The sequence below is a fragment of the Curcuma longa genome, chromosome 11, assembly GCF_044706935.1.
Source record: "Curcuma longa cultivar G26 ecotype Majalengka, Jawa Barat chromosome 11, ITB_CL_G26_1.1, whole genome shotgun sequence".
NCBI lineage: Eukaryota > Viridiplantae > Streptophyta > Magnoliopsida > Zingiberales > Zingiberaceae > Curcuma > Curcuma longa.
The window spans coordinates 13,864,761-13,887,182 of NC_133871.1; the positions used below are offsets into that span (position 1 = coordinate 13,864,761).

The 22,422-nt window shown below is 34.9% G+C and overlaps 2 protein-coding genes and 1 pseudogene across 2 annotated transcripts; 2 read left to right on the forward strand and 1 right to left on the reverse strand.

Annotated features, from left to right (window-relative positions):
- Nucleotides 1-136: 136 nt before the first annotated feature.
- Nucleotides 137-2,032, forward strand: LOC141840537 (small ribosomal subunit protein uS13z/uS13y/uS13x-like; annotated as a pseudogene).
- Nucleotides 2,033-3,430: 1,398 nt separating this feature from the next.
- Nucleotides 3,431-4,648, reverse strand: LOC141837173 (putative F-box protein At4g22170). Its single transcript, XM_074724622.1, has one exon. The coding sequence runs from the start codon at nt 4,646-4,648 to the stop codon at nt 3,431-3,433; it is 1,218 nt and encodes a 405-aa protein (XP_074580723.1).
- Nucleotides 4,649-8,178: 3,530 nt separating this feature from the next.
- Nucleotides 8,179-20,986, forward strand: LOC141842224 (protease Do-like 7). Its single transcript, XM_074730447.1, has 16 exons — nt 8,179-8,242; nt 8,330-8,395; nt 9,058-9,165; nt 9,861-9,941; nt 10,041-10,090; nt 12,332-12,497; nt 12,913-13,419; nt 14,640-14,822; nt 14,898-15,000; nt 17,526-17,696; nt 17,777-17,856; nt 17,936-18,163; nt 19,208-19,423; nt 19,491-19,648; nt 20,265-20,376; nt 20,459-20,986. Exons 1-16 carry the CDS (start codon nt 8,186-8,188, stop codon nt 20,660-20,662), a joined length of 2,490 nt encoding a protein of 829 aa, XP_074586548.1. The 5' UTR covers nt 8,179-8,185; the 3' UTR covers nt 20,663-20,986.
- Nucleotides 20,987-22,422: the final 1,436 nt, after the last annotated feature.

Genomic DNA, 22,422 nt, shown 5'->3' on the forward strand with positions numbered 1-22,422 from the left:
ATCCATTAGGCCCATTAAGAGTCCATTAAGGACCCGTCAATCCTTAGCCGTCCGATCTCCATCTAGGGTTCGGTTTGCGCTTTGTTTCATTTGCCTTATAACGCGCCGCCTTCCCTTCGCCTCCATTGATCGACCCATTTGCTTGTGCGAGGTCTGTGGCAGCAGCGGCGAGGCGAGAAACCCTAGACGTGGACGTCGCCATGGTTGGTATGCCTCTCGATTCTTCTCTTCCACACACAGTGATTGATGTCTCTTTTCTGTCATCTGTCGATCCGTAGTCGCTGGTTGCGAACGAGGATTTCCAGCACATTCTCCGTGTGCTCAACACCAATGTCGATGGGAAGCAGAAGATCATGTTCGCCCTCACGTCTATCAAGGGTATCGGCCGCCGGTTCGCCAACATTGTTTGCAAAAAGGCCGACGTCGATATGAACAAAAGGTTCTCCTTTTAGTTTTTTTGTACGCTCGTGATTTACTTTTGATGCAATGAGTAGGGGTTATATGATTTCGCTGTTACTTCTTCTGAATGGTAATGCAGTTCCACTGATATTTGGTGACTGGTTATTGTCCCGACTTGATCTGTATCGTTGCTTGTCATTCCACATGATGTATAATAAAATATTAGTCTATATTGTCACATATTTTGGTGAAAATTCTTGTGCTGAATTTTCTCTTCTTCGTCTGAGACAAATTAATGGCAATTTCTTGGTGATTGAAGTGGTTTGATTAACTATGGTGTTGAGCTACTCTTGGATTGGGGGTCTTGTTCAGTCTGGTTGACACGCATGGCAACAGATAAAGTAAATAATCAATTTATTAAAACCTATTGTGCTGATGTTTGATACTTCAAACTATTTGTAGAGCTGGTGAACTCTCAGCTGCTGAGCTTGAGAACCTTATGACAGTTGTGGCTAACCCACGCCAATTCAAGATCCCAGATTGGTTTCTGAACAGGAAGAAGGACTACAAAGATGGCCGGTACTCCCAGGTTGTGTCAAATGCTTTGGACATGAAGCTAAGGGATGACTTGGAACGGCTGAAGAAGATAAGGTTGGTTTTTTAAACACTGAAAATTATCTTCTAGATGAATGATTCATTTAGTTTAGTTCCTTGGTATATTTTTTTTCATTGTCTAATTTGTTCATTCTACCCTGTTATTCCTTGGATTTGTTCATTGTATAGGCATCAATTATTATTTGTTATTCTGTGAGATTGTAAGATAACCATCGGATATCACTGCGAGGGCATGCCATTTGATTTGTTAGATAAAATAGGATGTGATTTAGTTCACTGGAAACAGTGATGTTTAAGTTCGAGTCATTGTGTGAATGTAGATTGACCTTTTAGTGTGGGTTTGAAGCTTTGAGCAGCAAGAATGCATTTTTTTTGTAGTCTTAAGATTATGGAAGTGTAAGCTGGTGTTTGATGAGTCAAATTTAATTTAGTTAACAATGTTCAATCCACCCCATGTAATTTATTGCCACATGAAATAGTGTTTTCTGGATCAATTATGAGGATAATCAAATAACCTTGAAATCATTGTCATTGCTTATCTACGTTTCAGTGTAGACATCAAAATATCACAGTGATTTTTTCTCTTCATTGGTGCAATAACTACTAGTTTAACTTTGCACCAAGTAAATGGATCCTAAACATGTCTTTCTATCAACAAGTACTGTTGTCTACTGAAATTCAATCTCAGTGCCTTGTTTCAGTTTTTCATTGTGTAAATCTTTTTTGCAGAAACCACCGAGGACTTAGACACTACTGGGGCCTCCGAGTTCGTGGTCAGCACACAAAAACTACTGGAAGGAGGGGAAAACTGTTGGTGTCTCCAAGAAGCGATGAGCTTGAACTTGTTTTTCTGTTTCTGCATGTTATAGTTTCCATTGGATCTTTTTTTCCATGTCAGGTTTGCGTGTAGCTTGTGTCTGCGTTACTTGTTCGCATCATATTTGTTTCTTTTGATAATTTTGGGTTGTCGAACTATGTGAGAATAATGTTTATGTTGGTAGGTGAGTTTGATTGCTGATTTTTTGGTGCGGACGTGTGGTATTTTAATCTATAATCTTGAGAACGAACAAGTGTATTTTCAATATTTTTGTTTTTGTTTTTGCTATATTTACCAATCAATATCAATAATTTTCAATATTAAATTTTAGATTGAAAATTTAAAGCTAAATATAAATTTATTTAGTTAGTATTAACTTGTGTTAAATTAAATTAATACAAAAACAAATATTATTTGAGTGCTTCTTGTTTTTTTAAGATTTATTATATGAATTCTAAATTAGTTGTGATATTGAATTTAGTATATTTATTTATATAAATTTAATAATGTGATAATGTTCATAATTGATATTTGTTTATATTTGATATTTTTATGTTATAATTTAACAACTCTTACCATTGTTCTCGTGTTATAATAATGTGAAATATTATTGTTTTTGACTTTCAAAATAAGAAAGAAACAAAAATAAAATAAATAAATAAATAAATAAAAATAAAAAAGGATATCTCATTTGGATTGTTTTGCTTTTTTTAATTTAAGATATCATTGTTAGAACAGATTGAATTTATATATATCTTCGTAACGATATAATATGATATTGTCTACTTTAGATGTATATTTTCATGATTTTATTTTTAAATTTTATCTAAAAGGTCTCGTACCAATGAAATATTTTTATCTTATAATTTTAAAATATTTTTTATATATTTTGAATGTGAGATTATGATTGTATCTTAACAATCTACCCCTCAAACAAAAGATCATGCATCTTTTTTATGTATTTTCAAGTCTTAACGGATTCGTCCCTTTAACGATCCTAATGAATCCCTTACTAGGAGCTCTCATCACATAGACTCACTTTGATACCATTGTTATAACAGATGAAATTCATATATATCTCCATCATGATATGATATTATTTACTTTAAATTCATGTCTTCGTAGTTTTAATTTTGAATTTTATTCAAAAGATCGACGCCGGATTCCGGTCTGATAGCGCGGGGCGGTCCTTCCTCGGCCAGTTTTCGGCTGTGATTTGGCCGAAAACCGGTCGAATCGCGGTCAACAGTGGCTGCCAGCGGGATTTAACGATTTTCGGGCGAATTCGTCGGATTCTGACCACTATCCGATCGGAATTCGGTACTGGGATGTGCGCCGACGAGCTGCACGTCCATTGGGCATGGTGCAGCGGTCGGAGGTGGTCGGACGGCGAAACGACAGTGCCAATAGTGACGATGGATCAAGTGGGAGCGCACGCGGAGCGCGGGGTAAGGATCGTAAGGTAGTAGAACTATATATATATATATATATATATATATATATATAGTAGAAAAACGTTTACATTACAATTTATTTAAAAAAGAAAAAGAAGAAAAAAAAAAGAAAGATTACATTAAATTAAACCAAGTAATCTCTGATTCAAGACGACGGCAGAAACCAAATAGGTGGAGAATACAATATAGTTTCTTCATATGGAAATGGCGAGCACCATCTCTCAAGTCTTTCTTCTTCCAAATCAAATAGACCAAAATCAGGAATTGGTTTATTCACACGAGCATTAGAGAGTAGTCCTTCCCACGTGTCGGTGAAGTAGATACAATTTGCTCTTATCTTAGGAAAATCTTCGATAGATAATACATAAGCATTATTCATCCCGATAAATATTGACTTGTTCTCCAAACATCTGACTGCCTCCCAACAAGGGCTATTCTCACAATTATACTTGAAAATAATAAATGTCATTGCTTCATACTTTTTGACCGTATCGTTTGGAATATCCACGTAAGCATTGCATCTCATAATCATGAATAATTCGCCTGTGCTTGAGAATGCCAAATACTTAATTTGATAGTGGCATAAATCAACGTACGACAAAAAGGAGCCAAAGTAATCAATGCCGATCCTTAATCCAACGTCAAAGACTCTTTCGACTGGATCATCTCCACTTAGGTCGATCGTAACGACCTCTGAACCATATCTTATAATGTAGAACAATCCATCATGGTAAACAATGTCATGACAGATCATGTCTAGATGGATCCACTTGGACATGCCTGCTTTAGTGTAGGCACTTGGATAGGTATTATAAATAACCATGGCCATATAATCGTTAGGTGTTGGATTCGAAGAGAAGACGACTTTCTGTATGTAATAGTCACGGCAATCTGCAAATTCAAAATGGAGAGGAATTTCGAGATAATCGGCATGGAATAGGTAACCACCGTGATTGGGTAGAGGTTCGATACCGGGAAGGGGAAGAAGAGAAGGGAGATTTATCATTTGAGCACCGGTGAGAGGATTCAAAAGGCTTATGTTAAAATATAAGTCGACAATTGCGACCCAACCGACATTAGAACCGGCATAACGCATGCCATAGAGCGGAGGCACCGGAGAATATTTTAAGAAATTGGAACAGGGCTCATTGTTTGAGGGCAAAGATAAAAAGGTACATGGGCTGTTAATTTGCTCAGAAGGAAGAAGAAGCCAAGGACATGGAGAAACAATACAAGGAAGAGCCGAGCACCAAGATTTGCATACCGTACGAAATACAATTTGATGTGGAAATTCTAGATTCTCTCCGAGTTTTGTAAGAAGATCGAGCGGAAGCAAAGACCAATCTCGAACATCATCGCCCATCTTAGAGTTTGATTGAACCTCTGATCACTCGGAGAAGAATTATCAATTCTCTCCTACCCAAGGAAAAGAAAACTATATGAAACTTTTATCCACTCAATCGTATCCTAACCCTTTTTATAGATTTATGTTATAAATCTATATATAAAAATTATACTTTTTCCAATAAAAACTTTAACAGATTTTTTTTTAAAAAAAAATTGACAATTAATCTTTTGAAAAGGTGTTCACATATTTTGGAAATATAAAAACCAGAAAGGTTATTTTTTAAAAATTTTGATACAATATTATAAAAATGAATGATTGGATAACTATACTTTAAACAATTATAAATGGAAATAAAATATTTAAGAGCATGAATTCAACTCCATCGAATAAAAAAGTAAAGCGATCCAATCCACACATTTAGGTGCAAAGCGAAGATGTTTTTTTTTTATCGATTTCTTTCTTTATTCATATTAGATATAATTTGTTCTATTATCAAGAGAAATAACAAATTATTTATTTTTTTATTTCTTTCTTTCTTTATTTGAGTTTATTAATTATCCGATATAATTCTTTTTTAATATATCTAACAATTCAATCAGATGAAGATTTAAGCATATAATACATGATTCCATACTACAATTGAAAGTAAAAAAAAAGTTAAATAAGAAAGTAAATGATTACTAATTGAAATTTAAATATTAAATAAAAAATATACTATTTTTTCTATCTTAGTATTCATGCACCTCTCTCAGTTTTGATTTGGAAGACATTACCGTATACATATTACACTGAAAATCTTTATCAATACTGCTAACGTGGCTGCTAAATGTTTTTTCTAAAAATAAATTGTTTCATTCTTGATCTTTAAACAAGCTAAGCATAAGATTTTCTCTTCGTTATTATAGAGAGTTTTGATGTTGCCATAATTAAATTAGAAAATCATAGAATTTTTAATATAATCAATGTGAGTGAGATGAAGATAAAATCAGATAACTATTTTTAATGTATTTATAAGATTATTTGTAGATATTTAGATGAAAATCATTCAAATCGTACACAAGTGAATAAGAAAGATATGATTATGGATGACCCACTGTATCATATCCAAAATGCTATATTATATCATATACCATATCCAAAATTTTAATATTTAAAAAATATATATCGATATTATACTAAAATTTAGATGTATTGAAATTTTAATATACTGAATTTTAAATATGATTAAATTCAATATCTTTCATACTAAAAATATTCGATATTTCAATATTTTTAATATACCAAAATTATATATAATATATAGTTGTTTTTTTTTTGCTCAATTGCATCGTTGTTGAATTCCGAAAATCAATACAACATTAATGTTGATTTTTAAAATCCAATGCTACTGAATTCAAAAATAAATAATTTATTATTTTAAAATCCATTTGACTTGTTTGATGAGTGTTTATCCCTGTATGCAGACACAAATATTCCTGAAATGACTCAAGGAATGAATTTGAATTCACATGGTGGACAATGATCTTTTCGGCTAGTCATTGCATCATGGCACAACTTTTACAGAGAGTGGGGAAAGCAAAGTTTCGGAGTACAAAGTACTTCAGAAAGAAATAATGAGGCTGTCGAATGAAAACCAGGAGTTGAAGAAGCAAATTAGTTTGGAAACAGCACGTGCCGATAAAAATGAAGGTGAAGTTCAGTGCCTAAAAGAGACCTACTTCAAGCTAAAATCTGAGAAAGAAGAATCACTTACTCGATATCTGGAATCCATGACGAGAGTATCTGATTTGGAAGATGAAATCTCTCGCACCAAAGCTGACCTTAAGAAACTTAATGATGAGATGATCTTGGGAACTGCAAGTTTAAACAGCGCTGAGGAACAGAGGCTTGCTTTGGAGAAGGCTAATTGATCGTTACATTCAGAAGCTGACATCCTAAAGAAGAAAATAGAGCATCAAGAGGAGGAGCTTAACAAAAAGGGTATGGAGCTGAAAATCCTGACTACCACCTTAGAAGATAGAGATCAAAGAAAAGTGGTGCCTGAGATTGCTTGCCAATCAATTAAAAGGAAGCATATTGATACCCTTGAAGCAATGAGGCATCTTGAACTGGAGCTTGAAATGGAAGTTAAGAAACTGAAGGATATGGGCAAAGAACTTACAAAGATCAGTGAGGAAAATGTCAGACTGTATGAAGAGCAGTTTTCGTCTTCTCTTAAAATAATGAGTCTGGAGGATGAAATAACATTCTTGATGGTTTCGACTCTCAATAATGAGTCTGGAGTTGTCGTCTTCGCAATCAGAAACTCTCTGAATTGACTAATCACTACGAGGTCAATCAATGATTTCACTTTGTGATCTGAATTCTCAAAATGGGGTTGAAAGTCCTTTTCCTATGGTGTTTATGTTCATGACAAGTTAACAGAAGCACTTGCTGAACCAGTGGAATCTCTATTTGAGGCTGCTGGCAATGATACTTGGGCATTAATAAGAAATCTTTACCACCGTGAAACCAGGAATGCCCTCTAAGAGTTCTCCACTTCCTTATCTGGGTTTGAGCTAGAAAAAGTTACTTTTGATTAGAGGATCATAATCTGAAGAATTTGCAAAAAGTATCGTCGAAAAGAAAGCAAAAGAAGAAGCAGCCAAGGTTCTGATAAGAATGAAGGATAGGTAATTAATAAACTACTCATCATGTCTTCACTTACTCCTGTTATCTATTTCTGAGATTCTGTGGTGTTAATTTTCAGGTTCTTGACAGTGTTTAGCCATGACAAAGATTCCATGCCTAGGGTTTGGACAGGAAAAGAAAATGTGTGGAAGATCACAAAGGATACTGCCAGACCTTGCGTGGATAAATGGTTTCAAAATTTTCAAGCTGCATCCGCTACATGGGAGAGTTCTACTGTGCAGGCTTCTTTCATGGCTGATCATTTGAAGGGACGCTTGGAGTTGTGAACCATAAAGGTTTGCTTAAGATTCATGCACACCTTTGCTTTATGATATATGCGCATAAAGAATGTCTCTTCACATCATCAGCCATGAAGTGGATTTGCACAGTAGAACTGTACCATTAAAAGCCCTAAACTTTGGGATACATTTGACAATCAACCATCTGTATAAATACTAGGATTTGAAGTTTGTATGTTCACTGTCATGATGCAGGCTCTGAAACTGTTGGCTGTGTTGTGTGCCATTCGTTTGGATGAGAAACCAGACAAGATTGAATCCACTCTTGTGTCAGCACTTATGGATGCACCAACTGCACTTGGACGAAGAACTGTAACATCATTGGATTCACTCGCTTCAAGCACATGGGAAGAGGTAAGTGTGGAATTTACTTTGTGCGCAATGAATGACACGAAAGAGTGCAAGACAGGAAACTAATGTAAGTCTGGGATTTTTTTTTTCAGGTTTCTCCATCTAACACATTGATCACCCCCGTGCAATGCAAGTTTTTGTGGAAACAACTGAATTTCTGACTTTGAGTTTCCTCAACTTTGTGTCTATTAAAACTTTGGTATTTTATTTGACCTTATTTTCTAATGATTAGATGGTGAGGCTTGTTTCTCATTCTGGAGAGACAGGAATGTTAGTGGTTGAATCTGTGGTTAGTTTCTCTTAGTCCTGTTGAAGAGTTGTGTTACTTTTGTTCAATAATAATTATATGTTTTTTATTGTTTTGAAACTATTGCAGGTTCCTGGTGGTCCTGCTCATAAGCATCTTGAACCTGGTGATGTGCTTGTTCGTGTTAATTGGGAGGTAAGTTAGATTGACTTTGAGCCTTCAATATTGAGACATCAATTTTGTTAATTCTGTCATACATGACTTAGAATTATTTCTTGTTATTTGGCATATGAGACCCTCACATAATGGTTCTAAAATCTAAACCATTATGTCTCTTGGACTATCTACTTCTAGTCTTTTGTTACTTCAGCCAATTGGTGCTGTGTTACTTTTTGAGTTTTGATACTGTGGAAATCGAAATGGAACTAGTCCAACATACCTAGACATTTAAGTGCAAGGCCCCTTTCAGTCAAGTATGCCATAGATGGTTCTGTAGCCTTGTGTTTCTGAGCACACATAGGATAAGATACCATACCATGAGTGAGGATAACTAGAGACCAACCGTAGAGAGTGCACAAGATCTCGTTGGACTCAATCATTCAGAGAAGAGAAATTGGTTCCCTTGTGGGGAGGATAAAGGACAAGGAATTTATTCAAGATAAAATTTGCTTGATTGCTACTGAAAGAACCTTTTGGATATGGAGGTTGCAACTCTTTCTCAATTTCTATAAACTTGATCCTAGTCTTAGAATTTTGTTCTTGGATCACTTCTTAAAAATGAACCCACTGTAAAACAAGTTCATTCTAATTGTTGACAATTACTTAATTGTATCTTTATGATTTACAATTAAGTGCAGGTGATTACTCAATTTCTGACATTGGAAACATTACTTGATGACAACGTGAATGGTGACATAGATTTGCAGATCGAAAGAGGTGGAGCCCCCTTAACCATGAAATTGAAGGTAAAGTTTTTTTTTTAAAGTGTCCCCCATACAGTCCAGTAGGTTGCAGGTTCAATCCCTGATCTGAGAATGCATTGTGATCTTTACATTCTCTTTCTTGAATTTTTATTTTCAATTAATCCATATGATAATCTGTTGCTATCATGTTAAACGCTACCTTGATCAATATGAGATCACTTATAATCATGGATTGAAATTTCGAGTTGTATCGCGCGATACCGACGAAAAATTTCGTTATGCGGATGGACCGGCACCGGCACAGGAGTTCTAGCCGGAAGACACCTCTGCATGCCGGCCGTGCACGCCCTCGGCCACGTGCGTGGCCGATCACGATTTTTATTTTGTTTTTTTAACTTAGGGTTTAATGAGATTTTAATAATCAATTCCTAGTTATAGTTGGGGATAATTTAAATAGACTTTATTAAAACCTATAAAATTATCTTATTATTTTTTAAAAATATTTTATTTTTTATTTTTAAATATTTAGATTAAATTTTTTATTTTAATTAATATATTTTATATTTTAAAAATACCAAAACTATATCGGCATGGTATGATATGGTACCGAAATTGTATCATTCCGGTCCGGGACCGAAACCTCGGCACGGCTTGATATTTTAAACCTTGCTTATAATTCCAATATTTATTACATTTTTATGCTTTGACAAGTACCAACTAAGATTTTAATGCTTCAGGTTCAAGATTTGCATTCCATAACACCAAATTACTTTCTTGAAGTGAGTGGTGCTGTTATCCATCCTCTCTCGTATCAGCAGGTATTGCTCCCTTCATATTCTCTTTTATTTGTAATAAATATCAAGTAGTACTTGGTTGGAGGTGTGCATAAAATATGATATAAACTCTATCTTTAACAGGCTCGAAATTTTCGTTTCAAATGCGGACTTGTCTATGTTGCAGATACAGGGTAAGCCTTTCTCTCAAGAAATAAGTTCAAATTTTCATGTAAAATTACTTTCTTTGTTAATTATTATCATACATTTAGCACACATCGATTCATTATCTGCAATTGTTTTTTCTATTGTGGAATAATGCTCTTAATATTGCACACATTTCATTTTAATGTTGGTGAAATTTACTTCATTGTATGATCAGCATCACTTTCTTGGATAATGGAGTCATACATCAATCACACAACCTCAAAGAAAATAGTATTGTGAATGCAGTATGCTTATAATGCATTTGATTTTTGCACTGTTTGACAATGAATCAATATTCTTAACATGATCAGCAAATTTCTCTCTGACATAATTTTACGATTAGCATTTTAGATTTGGATGTATGTTGGATTGCTGATATATAGTTAAGGAATTAAAAATCCATTTTGGCTTTCCAGTGTAATTAATGTTTATTTTTAGTAACTGTTTTTGTCATCATTTGCCTTTTTATATCTTGAAAAAAAAGACATTGCAACTAGTGTAGTTTTTATCATGGCTTGAAATCTCGTACCATGCTGGTCGAAGCAGTCGAAACGTATCATTCCGGTAAATTACCGAAACTCGATACCACTCGGCACCAAGATTCAAAATCTTGACCTGTGCTGTAGTTATGATCTTTGACCTGAAAGATACTATTCCAGTATTGTGTCGATGCTCTGATATATGGTGTTGGTGACAGATTGAAGGTTGTAGGAGGAAGGAGATGAAGCAAAAGAAGGAAACATTATCTATGTCAAGCGGTATCGAGCTTTGATACTTTATTGAAATGATATATTTTGACCGTTTCGCCTGACATGATATAAGATTTAAAATCATGCTCGGCACAGACAATATCTCCTTTTTATGTTTCATCTCTTTCATTCTTTAACTCCAATCTATTACCGGCATCATATATCAAAACATCGGCACGATACTAAAACAATGTTGTTCCAATCAAAAATCGAAATTTCGGCATAACTCGAGATTTTAAATCTTGGTTTTTACTACTTCCAATACTTTTATAAAACCATGGTACAAACCAAGTGTTTGAAATGACATGGTTTCAGAGTGAGACTAAGGTTCACGATCAGTTTATAGTTTCGACTCAGGCTTGTTTTTCTTGTTGATGATGTCAAGGATTAGAGTATTGTTCTGATTTGGGGTATTGGTCCATGGCTAGAACCATACTACTTTGATATTGTGTTGACATGCTGGCACAATGTTGGAGGCATCAGTTAGGAGGAATACATTTGGAAAAAAAGAATTAAGAAGAAGAAGAAGAAATCTTCAAAGAATTTGAGAAGTAGTGGAGGAAAAGGCTGTAACTACTTACCTGAAGGAGTTAGAGGAAAACCATCGCATGAGATGGAGCCAAAGTAATAAAACTCTGCGTCGTAAAAGAAGACTCTCAGAACTGCACAACTCTCATGAATGGTTCATGGTGCGCCTGTTGCGCTCATTGCGTGACGGAAAAAGATGCTAAGTTTGCCAAGGGGCTGCAACACCTTCCTTCTCATCAAAACCTTGTGGAAGAAGACGAAGACACGGGAACCCTAGAGGAAATATCGAAAACTACGTAGCTCTCAGGGAAGCCTCATGGAAAAAGACAGTGCTCGCTAAAGCCTCATGTTAGAAACCATAGATGTATTTGTATATATTGATGGGTTTCATGTGTCAGTTTACTAGTGGAACGATATGTTTTGGCTTGTGTCGACATGGTTCAATATATTAAACCTTGGTGGTTGGAATATATCAAATCTACTGTCAACAATATCAGCATATTTTAATTGTCGAATCATGTTTCTACGGGAAAAAAACACTTGTGATCAATGGTTGGTTGAAAATGAGATGTAAATCAAAAACTTCAACAATCAACACAATTGGTCTAGGGCCAAGTGGAACTTCTTAACTAGCTCATTTTTCTGTATATGTTGTTTTTTGTATTGTAATATTAATTATTTCCCCAGATTTAAGTGGTTCGTGCAGTTTCAAGTTTCATGCAATGGTCATGAATTCATTATAGTGGCATTGGTTTCTCATGTGGCTCAATACTGTGTTTTTCTCTAAATTGCTATATGGTATCATAGCACTATAGCAGTAGTACTCTGAATGCTCTTTACTTGCAGATTTGATTGTATTCTGTTTCTTGTTTCCTTAGAAACTGAAATTCTGATGCATCATGCTTTGTAGTTGGTAATAAAAAGTCCAAGTAGTTAAACTACATACTGCAGGTATATCCTCTCTCGAGCTGGTGTCCCACGCCATGCAATTATCAAGAAGCTTGCTGGGGAAGAGACATCAAAAATAGATGATTTTGTATCAGTTTTATCAAAATTATGCAGGGGTGCACGGGTGCCTTTAGAATATGTGAGCCATGTGGACCGCCACCGTAACAAGGTGTTGTTTGTCTTCTTGTCCACTTTGCCAGATAGTTATTTCACTTCTTTGGATTTTCATGTGTGCCATTAACACTTGGATTACCTCAAGCCAAAACTATTCTGGTTTTAAATACATAGTCACAGTTCTCTCAAGCAACAATCCTTTTAATTAGTTTTATTTATGTATTTATTTTTACTTATAACATCAAGAATTTACCAATGACAATGGAGACTAGTGTTATGTTGCCTTTTCATTACATGTTTGACAGGATAACATGTTTTTTTTCACTCTGTGCAATTGTTTTCCATAAACCCAACATTATTGTTAATCTTGCTTGATTGTTTTCTGTAAACCCAACATTACCATTAATCTTTCTTTGTTTTACTCATCTGTTCAATCTTTTTATACTGGGTTTGTCAAATTTTGCCTGCAGTCAGTTTTGATTACAATTGATCGTCATGAATGGTATGCCCCTCCACAACTATATGTCTGTGACGATAGCATAGGGCTATGGGTGGCTAGACCAGCTGTACCAGCTGACTCTACCATATCTTCTTCAACTATTGACTGGGGTAGAATAAGCACAGCCCCTATGGAAACACCAGTTATTGGCGAGAGACGATTGGAAGCTGATCATCAGAACAACAATGAGAACTGGGAGGATAGGTGTAACAGAGCGCAGACTGATGATGAGAACATTGTTGATGATTCAATTTCTGGGGATGGTTCCTTTCGTGACAAAAAGAGGCAACGAATAGAGGAAGATTCAATAGTAGAAGGAAGAGTATTCTCCGATGGATCTTTGGATGATTTTAAAGATCCGAACTTGGAGCATCAACCCAACTCGGAAAATACCGAGGTTTTGCATCATCAGGTAGCAGTTCGAACAAATGCATCAATTGCAGAACAAGTGATAGAGCCCACTCTCGTAATGTTTGAGGTAGGGAAGAGCTTTCTAATTTCAGTGGGTTTATGAAAATTACAGTAGTATGGCCATCTGATTGAGCATTTACTTTTGAAAAATTCTTATGCAGCAGCTATTGTTGATATTTGGTTCTTAGTTTTGCTTATTTATCTATTCTATTGCTCCCTTTTAACAGTGATGCTTCACTATTGTTGGTTTATCCTATAAAGGCATCATGCTTCAAATGTTATGGATGCTTAGAACAGCATTTGCCAGTCTTTCATGGAAAAAATATAATTTGATAATAGAAGACTGACATATGCTGCTTAAAATATATAACTTAAAGACTGTACAGTTTGTCTTTATTTCACACTATATTTTCAATGGAAAATGCAAAAGTCATTGAGTTTGCTTTAGTTTCCTTGTAGTTTCTCATGAGTTGGATAACTATAATGGTTATGTAACGGGCTTGAATAACTATAGTGGTTATACATTTTTGCTAGAAGTATATATTAATTGGCTAATAACACTAGGGAACATGTGAAGACAGGCAGCTGTTTTCTAAATATTCAGTTACAAACAGGTAGTATACCGGTGTGTTGGGGCTAGAAATGAAGTGCAAATATTTTGATAAAAAATAGTGAGCAAATTGTTGCTGAAATGACTGATGTGATAAGTTACTTTTTGCTGCTGTTTCAACTGGATATCAACACTATAAATTGGTGCAGCTTTACTAGTCAATATGAATATAGGTGAGAACAAGTCTTGAATATTTAACTAAGATGTATCTTGATATACTTAAGTTGTTGCAGATAAGCTTATAAAACTGTGTTAGTATTGAGATATTCTGTCTAGCTTTATTAGTATTATGGTTTGAAATTTTAGCTTTTTGCATCAGATAATTTTAGAAAAGTATTTGCCTTTTATTTCTCTACTTTTATGGATGCTTGATAAAAAAAAAGAGAAGTAGCAATTTATGGTGATATAACCCTCTTGTCTCATTTTTTATACTCCAAGAGGCTTCCAATCTATTTTATTTAATTTATTTGAGTTACTTTTTTTAGATTTAACATTATCACTCTTGCATTAAAATATTGATTATTCTTTTAAACGGCTTTTCTCTTAATCTGTGGATCCATTGTTACCATGATTTGAAATTGCTATTAGTTACATGTAAGCTGCATTATAGTTATTGGTTTGTATTTATACAATATACTTATTCTTGCAAATTTGTTCAATTATATCAACACTTGCAGGTTCATGTACCACAATCATGTATGATTGATGGTGTCCATTCTCAACATTTTTTGGGGACAGGAGTTATTGTACATCATTCAGAAACCATGGGTTTAGCCGCTGTTGACAAGAATACAGTTGCTGTATCTGTCTCTGATGTAATGCTGTCATTCGCTGCATATCCTATGGAAATTCCCGGAGAGGTAAGGGTATCATTGATTATTTGAAATGTAGGTCAGTTTGCTGATGCTGCAATTGCACTTACAGAATTTCCTTAGGTTGTTTTCTTGCACCCTGTTCACAATTATGCTCTTGTTGCTTATGATCCTTCTGCTCTGGGGGTTGGTGCTTCCAGTGTTCGTGCAGCTGAACTTCTTCCTGGTTAGTTTATTTTGAGGGCATATCTTGTTCTTGTAAAAATATTATGTAATATTCTCTTGCACAACCTATGTTTATTATTGGCATAAAATCAGATTAAAAAATTAATGTTATGTGACATTCTATTTCTCGTTCTTGATGAGAATATTATGGGAGTTGACTGTCTCTTTATCGTATGAATAAATCAAGGTAATTTATAGTCTTGGTTGCATTGCTATGAAGTAAGTCTGGAACATGCATAAAGAGAGTATTAACGATTAAAATCATTTCTCTCACTTTCCCCATTCTCTGTGATGGAGTACTCTTGTGCCAGAGTATAACATTACAATCATTTCTCTCACTTTCCCCATTCTCTGTGATGGAGTACTCTTGTGCCAGCAGTTTGTTTATTGTAAGTGTATTGATTAAAGGGTGTAAAAACCAGGTAAGTGATGCCTGCTCATTAAAGATTGGCAGGATTTGGATTAATGAAGAAATTATACAAATTCAGACTAAATAGCAACACAGAAATCATTCATAATCAACAAATTAAAACTTAGATTCAACCAATTTTATCTAATACTTTGTGTTTAGAGCTTGCTATGTGCTCATCAATATGGTAAACTTGAGTCTTTACACGCATTTGTCTGTGGTCATCTTTCACTCACTTTGCTCACATCCCACTCAATTCAGTAGATAGGCCTTTGGTAGATTATTGGTCTAGATCACATGGTTAACACATAAATTGGTTTTATCAATGATATAATGCCATATTTTTCTAGCTGTGATAGACAACATAAATCTCTTTTATTGAACTTTATTGGCCGTGTTGTTCTGTCAATTTAACAATATCAGTCTCTAGTTTGTTCTCCTTTCTAACTGTTGGTTGTAAGTAGTCACGTCCGGCCTCACTCGTGCCACAGCCGGCTTGCAGTCGCGAGGTTAGCTTGTTCCCACCCCCCCCCCCCCCCCCCCCCCCCCCCCCCCCCCCCCCCCCCCCCCCCCCCCTCTCATTTCCTTCATCTTTCCCTTCTTTTCCTTTACTTTTCCCTTCCTTTTCCCTAGGAATTTTTTTCCACCTTGAATTTGTTTCCTTCTTCAATCCACACCTTGGAGTAAACAGAGCAAAGATAGCTCTCAATTTGTTGGGCCTATTGAAAATTATAATTTATTTTTAATTCAATTACTAGTTAGTATAGTTTTATTAAAAATAGAAAAGTTAAGATTAAATGTGTAGAAGCCATCTAAATTCATCTCAATATGCTTTAGCACATGTAAAAATGTATTGGCCATTTGTATGATGTAGTATGAAAAATTTTAATTCGACTATCTAATTGCTAGCTATTGTTTTATAAATAAATAAACTAAGTAAAAGGGTATTATAGGAATAAAATCAATCTAAATTTATGACCACATAGTTAAATGCATGCTAAAGTGTTTTGAGTGTCATCATAAAATGATGTCAAATTTACCATTCTAACCGGGGACCAAAATTGTGGCATGGAATGATCCTCTATACTTTACCCACCTGTACTTAGCTTCATAGTCTTCTCTTTTTCTTCTTCATCTACTTCCTCCATTCCAATTCATCACCAATTTCATGTATCAAAACTCAGGCACGGTATGAAATTCCAACATGCAACAAGATTTTAAACCTTGTATTTGTAACAAGCTAGGTCTTTATAATGTTTTTTTTGAACTGTTTGAGAGGGAGGCTTAGGTACCTACTTTCAAAATAGATTGAAATCTATTTACAAATATCCAAATACATACTGATGTATATATAAGATGATAATGAGATAATATACATATAGAAAAGAGACTACCTAGGAGATTAGCGCTAATATATCTAGGAGATTACCCTAATATGTATATGTATTTTTCAAATTCAACAGTAATGTTTTACTAGCCCATATTTTTTTTCTAACTTCTGAACTTTTGTGCTTGAGAATTGATATGCCAAAAGAATTCGTCTTATAGTTGATAAACTCAGCATTGTACTTTGACATGGTTACTGTTTATTAATAGGTTTGTACTGGAGAAACACCTAGGCTGACGGATTATGATTTGGTGATCAGTAATGAGAATGATGGTGGTTACATATACAAATAGCTGCAACAAAAGGGTTATTTATCAAATAGCATTTTGACCCAGCTAATCTATATTTTGGTTCCTTCTCAATCTGCTGAAGTCTAGCTTTGAACATCACTGTGGAGTGTAACATAGTATTTTTTTAGAAAAAAAGGGAAACCACAAAATTTGTTGGCCTATATTTCATGCCAAGTGACTAAGTCTTCAGTCATTGTGTCCTTTAGATGTGACTCAGAAACGTAGTGAGTGAAATCCATACAAGTTTACTTTGGAGCATTGAAGAGTGAGCCATTTAGGAATTAAGGCACTAAGGATGTTTCCACTTAATAGTTGTTAGGCTGGTATTTGCTTACTCTACAAATTAGACGAGGAAATAAGCAATTCCACTTAATAGTTTTATAGAGGTTGTATCACCCTTTTCATATATAGCTTATCTTTTTGATGATTTCTGTTTACAGAGCCTGCTTTACAGAGAGGAGATTCTGTATATCTTGTGGGATTAAGTAGAAGTCTACAAGCAACATCGAGGAAATCTATCGTTACCAATCCATGTGCTGCTCTAAATATTGGTTCAGCTGACTACCCACGGTATCGAGCAACTAATATGGAAGTTATTGAGCTTGATACTGGTACTTTCATTGCAATTGTCATATCTCTGAAAGCCTTTTATAAAACGTGTACTTCTATTTGCTGACTCTTTTGGCTTCAGATTTTGGTAGTACCTTTTCTGGCGTGCTTACCAATGAACATGGAATGGTTCAAGCACTATGGGCAAGCTTTTCTACTCAGGTATTCACAACTTGGATAACTGTAAATACTTTCTTTTTTACATGTTTGTGAGAACAACATTTCATTATCCATGGTGCAGCTGAAATATGGTTGTAACTCTTTGGAAGATCATCAATTTGTTAGAGGCATACCCATCTATGCAATTGGTCAAGTTCTTGAGAAAATTGTCCGGCAGTCACCAGGTCCACTTCTTCTCATCAATGGTGTAAAGAGACCAATGCCATCTCTTAGAATTCTGGAAGTGGAGCTTTTTCCTACATTGCTTTCAAAGGCTAGAAATTTTGGTCTGAGTGACAGATGGGTACAGGTAATTGATTTACTCGTTCTTGAATGTTCTTCAATTCTTACAAATGAGAATTCAATTCCACTGCATTCATATAATATAAGATGGAGTTTAATGAATTAGATATCTTAGATAAAGTTTGTCAACGTAAATATTTGGGGATCATATTTTTGGTCTTTTTATGGTCTTTCTCTCTGTTTATTTTTTGGGTGCCATTTGTTTTTTTTTAATCCATCATATCTTCAATAAATGAATTCAACTTGTTTAACTAAATTATCTTCAGATTCATCTTTGGAAATAACCTATTTTCTTATTTTATTGACTCAAGGATACCTCTAAGAGCTTGCAGGTAATGATTATTTTATTTCTCTTAGTTCTGCACATCCTTCTCCACATCCTTATGTCTTCTATACTCTTATTGATGTTGTTTCATTTACCAAGTATATATTGCTTGGCAGTAATCTAATTCTACAAGTTAATAAGGCTTCAACAGTTTTCATTTCTTCTTTAAACTATACATTTTAGTAACATGTGTTAAGCATGTTTGTTGTAATCTATAAAATGGCATGCATTGTGAGCAGTATCTAATTATATGACAATGTTAACTTATGTCTAGGTTTAAATAAATAAACTGAGTTTTTATATACTATTTAGAACGTTAACTGATAATTCCATTCAAATTTACATACTGTATCCAGTATGCTGTAACCTCTGTGATATGATAGTATATTTTTTTTATTACACTGCACTGTAAGCACTGAATAAGACTAAAACTTAGAACTTTGTATTTGTTGTAACATTGTAAATATGCTTGCAATCCTTGGTAGGGGAGCAAGGCAACCTTGCAAAAGTACCTTTAATTCTTCATATTTACAGCTTGGTTGAAGGTTGGTAATAGAGCATAATGGACTGTGTTAACTTGCCTAAAATCTAATAAACATGCTTATTAATTTTTATGTTCCTGACGATAGTTTTATTCAGTTCAGAAGTTACAATTGCCAATCTTGTATCTAAGGGCACGACTTTGACTTAATTCTGTAGTTTGAGTATGTATTTCTATTGTTTCAGGTCCTTGCCAAAAAGGATCCTATTAGAAGGCAGGTCCTACGTGTAAAAGGTTGTTTAGCAGGATCAAAGGCTGAAGGCCTGCTAGAGCAAGGGGACATGATTCTAGCAATCAATAAAGAACCAATCACATGCTTTCTTGACATAGAAAATGCTTGCAGGGAGCTAGACAAAAGTGACAACGATGCTGGAGAACTTAAAATGACTATTTTATGTCAGGTAGACGGGTTATTTGATTCAGAATATCTGGAGGAAAACTTGGTGTTTATGTTTTCTATTGATACAGGGTCAAGAAAGAGAGATTATTGTCGGAACTGACATAAGGGATGGCAATGGAACAACTCGCATGGTGAATTGGTGTGGATGCATAATTCAGGATCCACATTCAGCGGTTCGTTCACTCGGTTTTCTTCCTGAAGAAGGGCATGGTGTATATGTAGCAAGGTAAGAAACCAGCACTTTTTCAGCTACTAGGTTCTTGTTTACGGTTTATACTTATGCGACAGGATGACATTTAGCCAGTCGATAGGTAATGAAATTATGTGATCCGTCATAAAAATTAATTTATAGTTATTTTGTTCTCATCTCCCTTTGGGTTTCATGTAAAAACTTCGTGCCCCTTATCAGCCATCCATGACTCTGACTTCAACTAAATGCCTTAGGAGAAATAGTAAACTATTTGTTCTCGAGAGAAAAGTCTTATGATTTTAAGTGTAAATGGGGTATTTCTGAGCTCTTGAAACCATGATACCAACTTGCATATTTCATTTTTATGCTTAATTAGTTGAAGATAATAGTGAGGGCTCATTTGTTGCTCTTGAAACAGTATTCTGTATTTATGGAAAATGTTTTGGTAACGCATCCCTGCTGAGGGTTGGGATGAGCAATCCCTCAGAAGTGCAACCATTTTCTTGTGCTCAGGGACCTTTAACTGTTATTTGCATGAACATTCCACTCTCTTCTGGCACCTAGATTTTTCACAAAAATTTTATGCTCCTGAAACAACGTAAAACTCTAATGTGTTATTGCACTTTGGTAAATGATTGTTTTCTTTTTTCAGAAAGTGCCATGGAAGTCCAGTTCATAGATATGGTCTTCACGCCCTGCAATGGATAGTTGAGGTAAATGGGAAACCAACACCAGACCTAGAAGCTTTTCTAGAAGTGGTAAAGGTACGCCTTATCATGCCCATCTCTGCTTTTGTTTGACGTGTTTAAGATGTATAAGATTGTTTTTTTTTTATCAAAAACACAGAGGCTGGAGCATGGAGAATTTGTGAGAGTGAGGACGGTACATTTGAATGGGAAGCCACATGTGCTGACATTGAAGCAGGATCTTCACTACTGGCCAACTTGGGAACTTAAATTTGATCCAGAAACGTCCATGTGGCGACGAAAAGTGATAAAAGCTTTGAGTAGCAGCCAAATATCAGGATCGAACACACCATCCAAGTTGTGAGACCCCCCAATACTCGACACAGTCACCACAAAATATACAGGCCCCAAAATCAGTACTATAATTAGGTAATTGTTTCTTTTCATATCACTTTCCAATCTCCAATCAACAACAGCTAGATCTATTGGGCATACACGAACACATACTTCGCAAGCAATAGACTTATCAAATTCAAAGTGAATTCGACCGCAAAAACGTTGTGTAAGGTAATTATGAAACTTTGACCAATGTACCTTGTAGCTCTTACCATAATTCATGAACCTAGTCAACATTGGAAATATATTGTAGATATCCATGAATAAATTGATGTTTCTGTCTCTTGTTTGAAAGGGGTTAAGAATCTAGAATATTCTTATTGTATTCTATTATTTAATTTATGGTGAAACAAGTTGAGAAGAAGTTGTCAATAATAGATTACCCAAAGAAATAGGTAAAAGAAATTTCCATCCAAGATTTAATAGCTGGTCCATTCTCATCCTTGGTAAAGTCCATCTTGTTGTGATAGAAATGAATATAAATAAATAAGCTTTAGCTAATGTAACAAGGATATCAATTGTCATTCCAAAGACTCCATCACAAGCAAGGCCTCCAACACAAGTTTCTTCTTTAGTTTGAAGAAATCAAGTTGGTAGCGGCAGAGCCCTTTAAGCTTTAAGAGATACAAAATCCAAATGAATCAAATTTGCCACAAATGACTCATGATTCTCCATCTTGAGGTATATGTCCATTTCTTTAAGTGTGATTATATCTTATTTTGAAGTACATAATGCAAGATTTGTCTCTAAATATGCAATAGTAAACTCCAAAGAGTTCCCAGCTGCACTTGTTAAGCCATTGTCTTCCCCGGCAATGTGTGGATTTGAAATAATTGCATCTTAGTAGCATTCCAGAAATTGCTGGAACTGAGAAAGGCCTAAGGTGGAGATATGTACTGCATAAAGTTCTAGTTGTTAAGTTTAAATGTTCCACAGTCAATGATTTAATACAAGTTCTTGAGATTAATTTTGTGATTATCATTTATGGACACTAATGAAGAAGTTAACCCAACTATCTATGATCTTTGGATCTATTGGACAAGTGACATTAGCTTTTTAGTTTCCAATTGAAACTAATGTTGTCATTTTGCGGTCGCCTTGCCATGGTCATTACTTATGAATTGCCTTTTGTTGATCATTTACTAATGTTCATTGATTTCACATGTCATTGTTTGTTTGCTGTTGCAATAGTGAGATCCACCATGGCAAAATTTTGAACCAAATGAATTCTTCTTAAGCTATCATTTACTTGATGGAAAGATCATCACCACCTTCTCGCATATTCATTGTTTGTTTACTTAATGGATGACATACAACTAACTTTGTCTAATTAATGTTTGATATTTCTTAATTAGCTAATTATAGGGACTGGTAGGAATTCTTCCCCAACTTGAAATAATACAATTATTTAAGGGCGAGAAGGTATTCTTCTTGTTGGTGCATTGATGAAAATTAAAATGATGAGAAATATTTTTCATGTTTTGAGTTTGAATGGAAGACCAAAATAAAGAAATATCTTGCATGCTATCACACGAAATGGGTTAGACTGTTTCCTAGCCATCATCTAGGTAGGATAATTGGTGATTTGCTTGTTGAGGTTAGCTAAACCACAATTAAAGTCAAGATTAACAACTTGCCACGACAAAAATTAAAGGATCGCTAAGTGTCACTTGTCAAAATAAATTTGAGATTGCAACACAGTTGAGCGTAATTAATGACCCTCTTAAC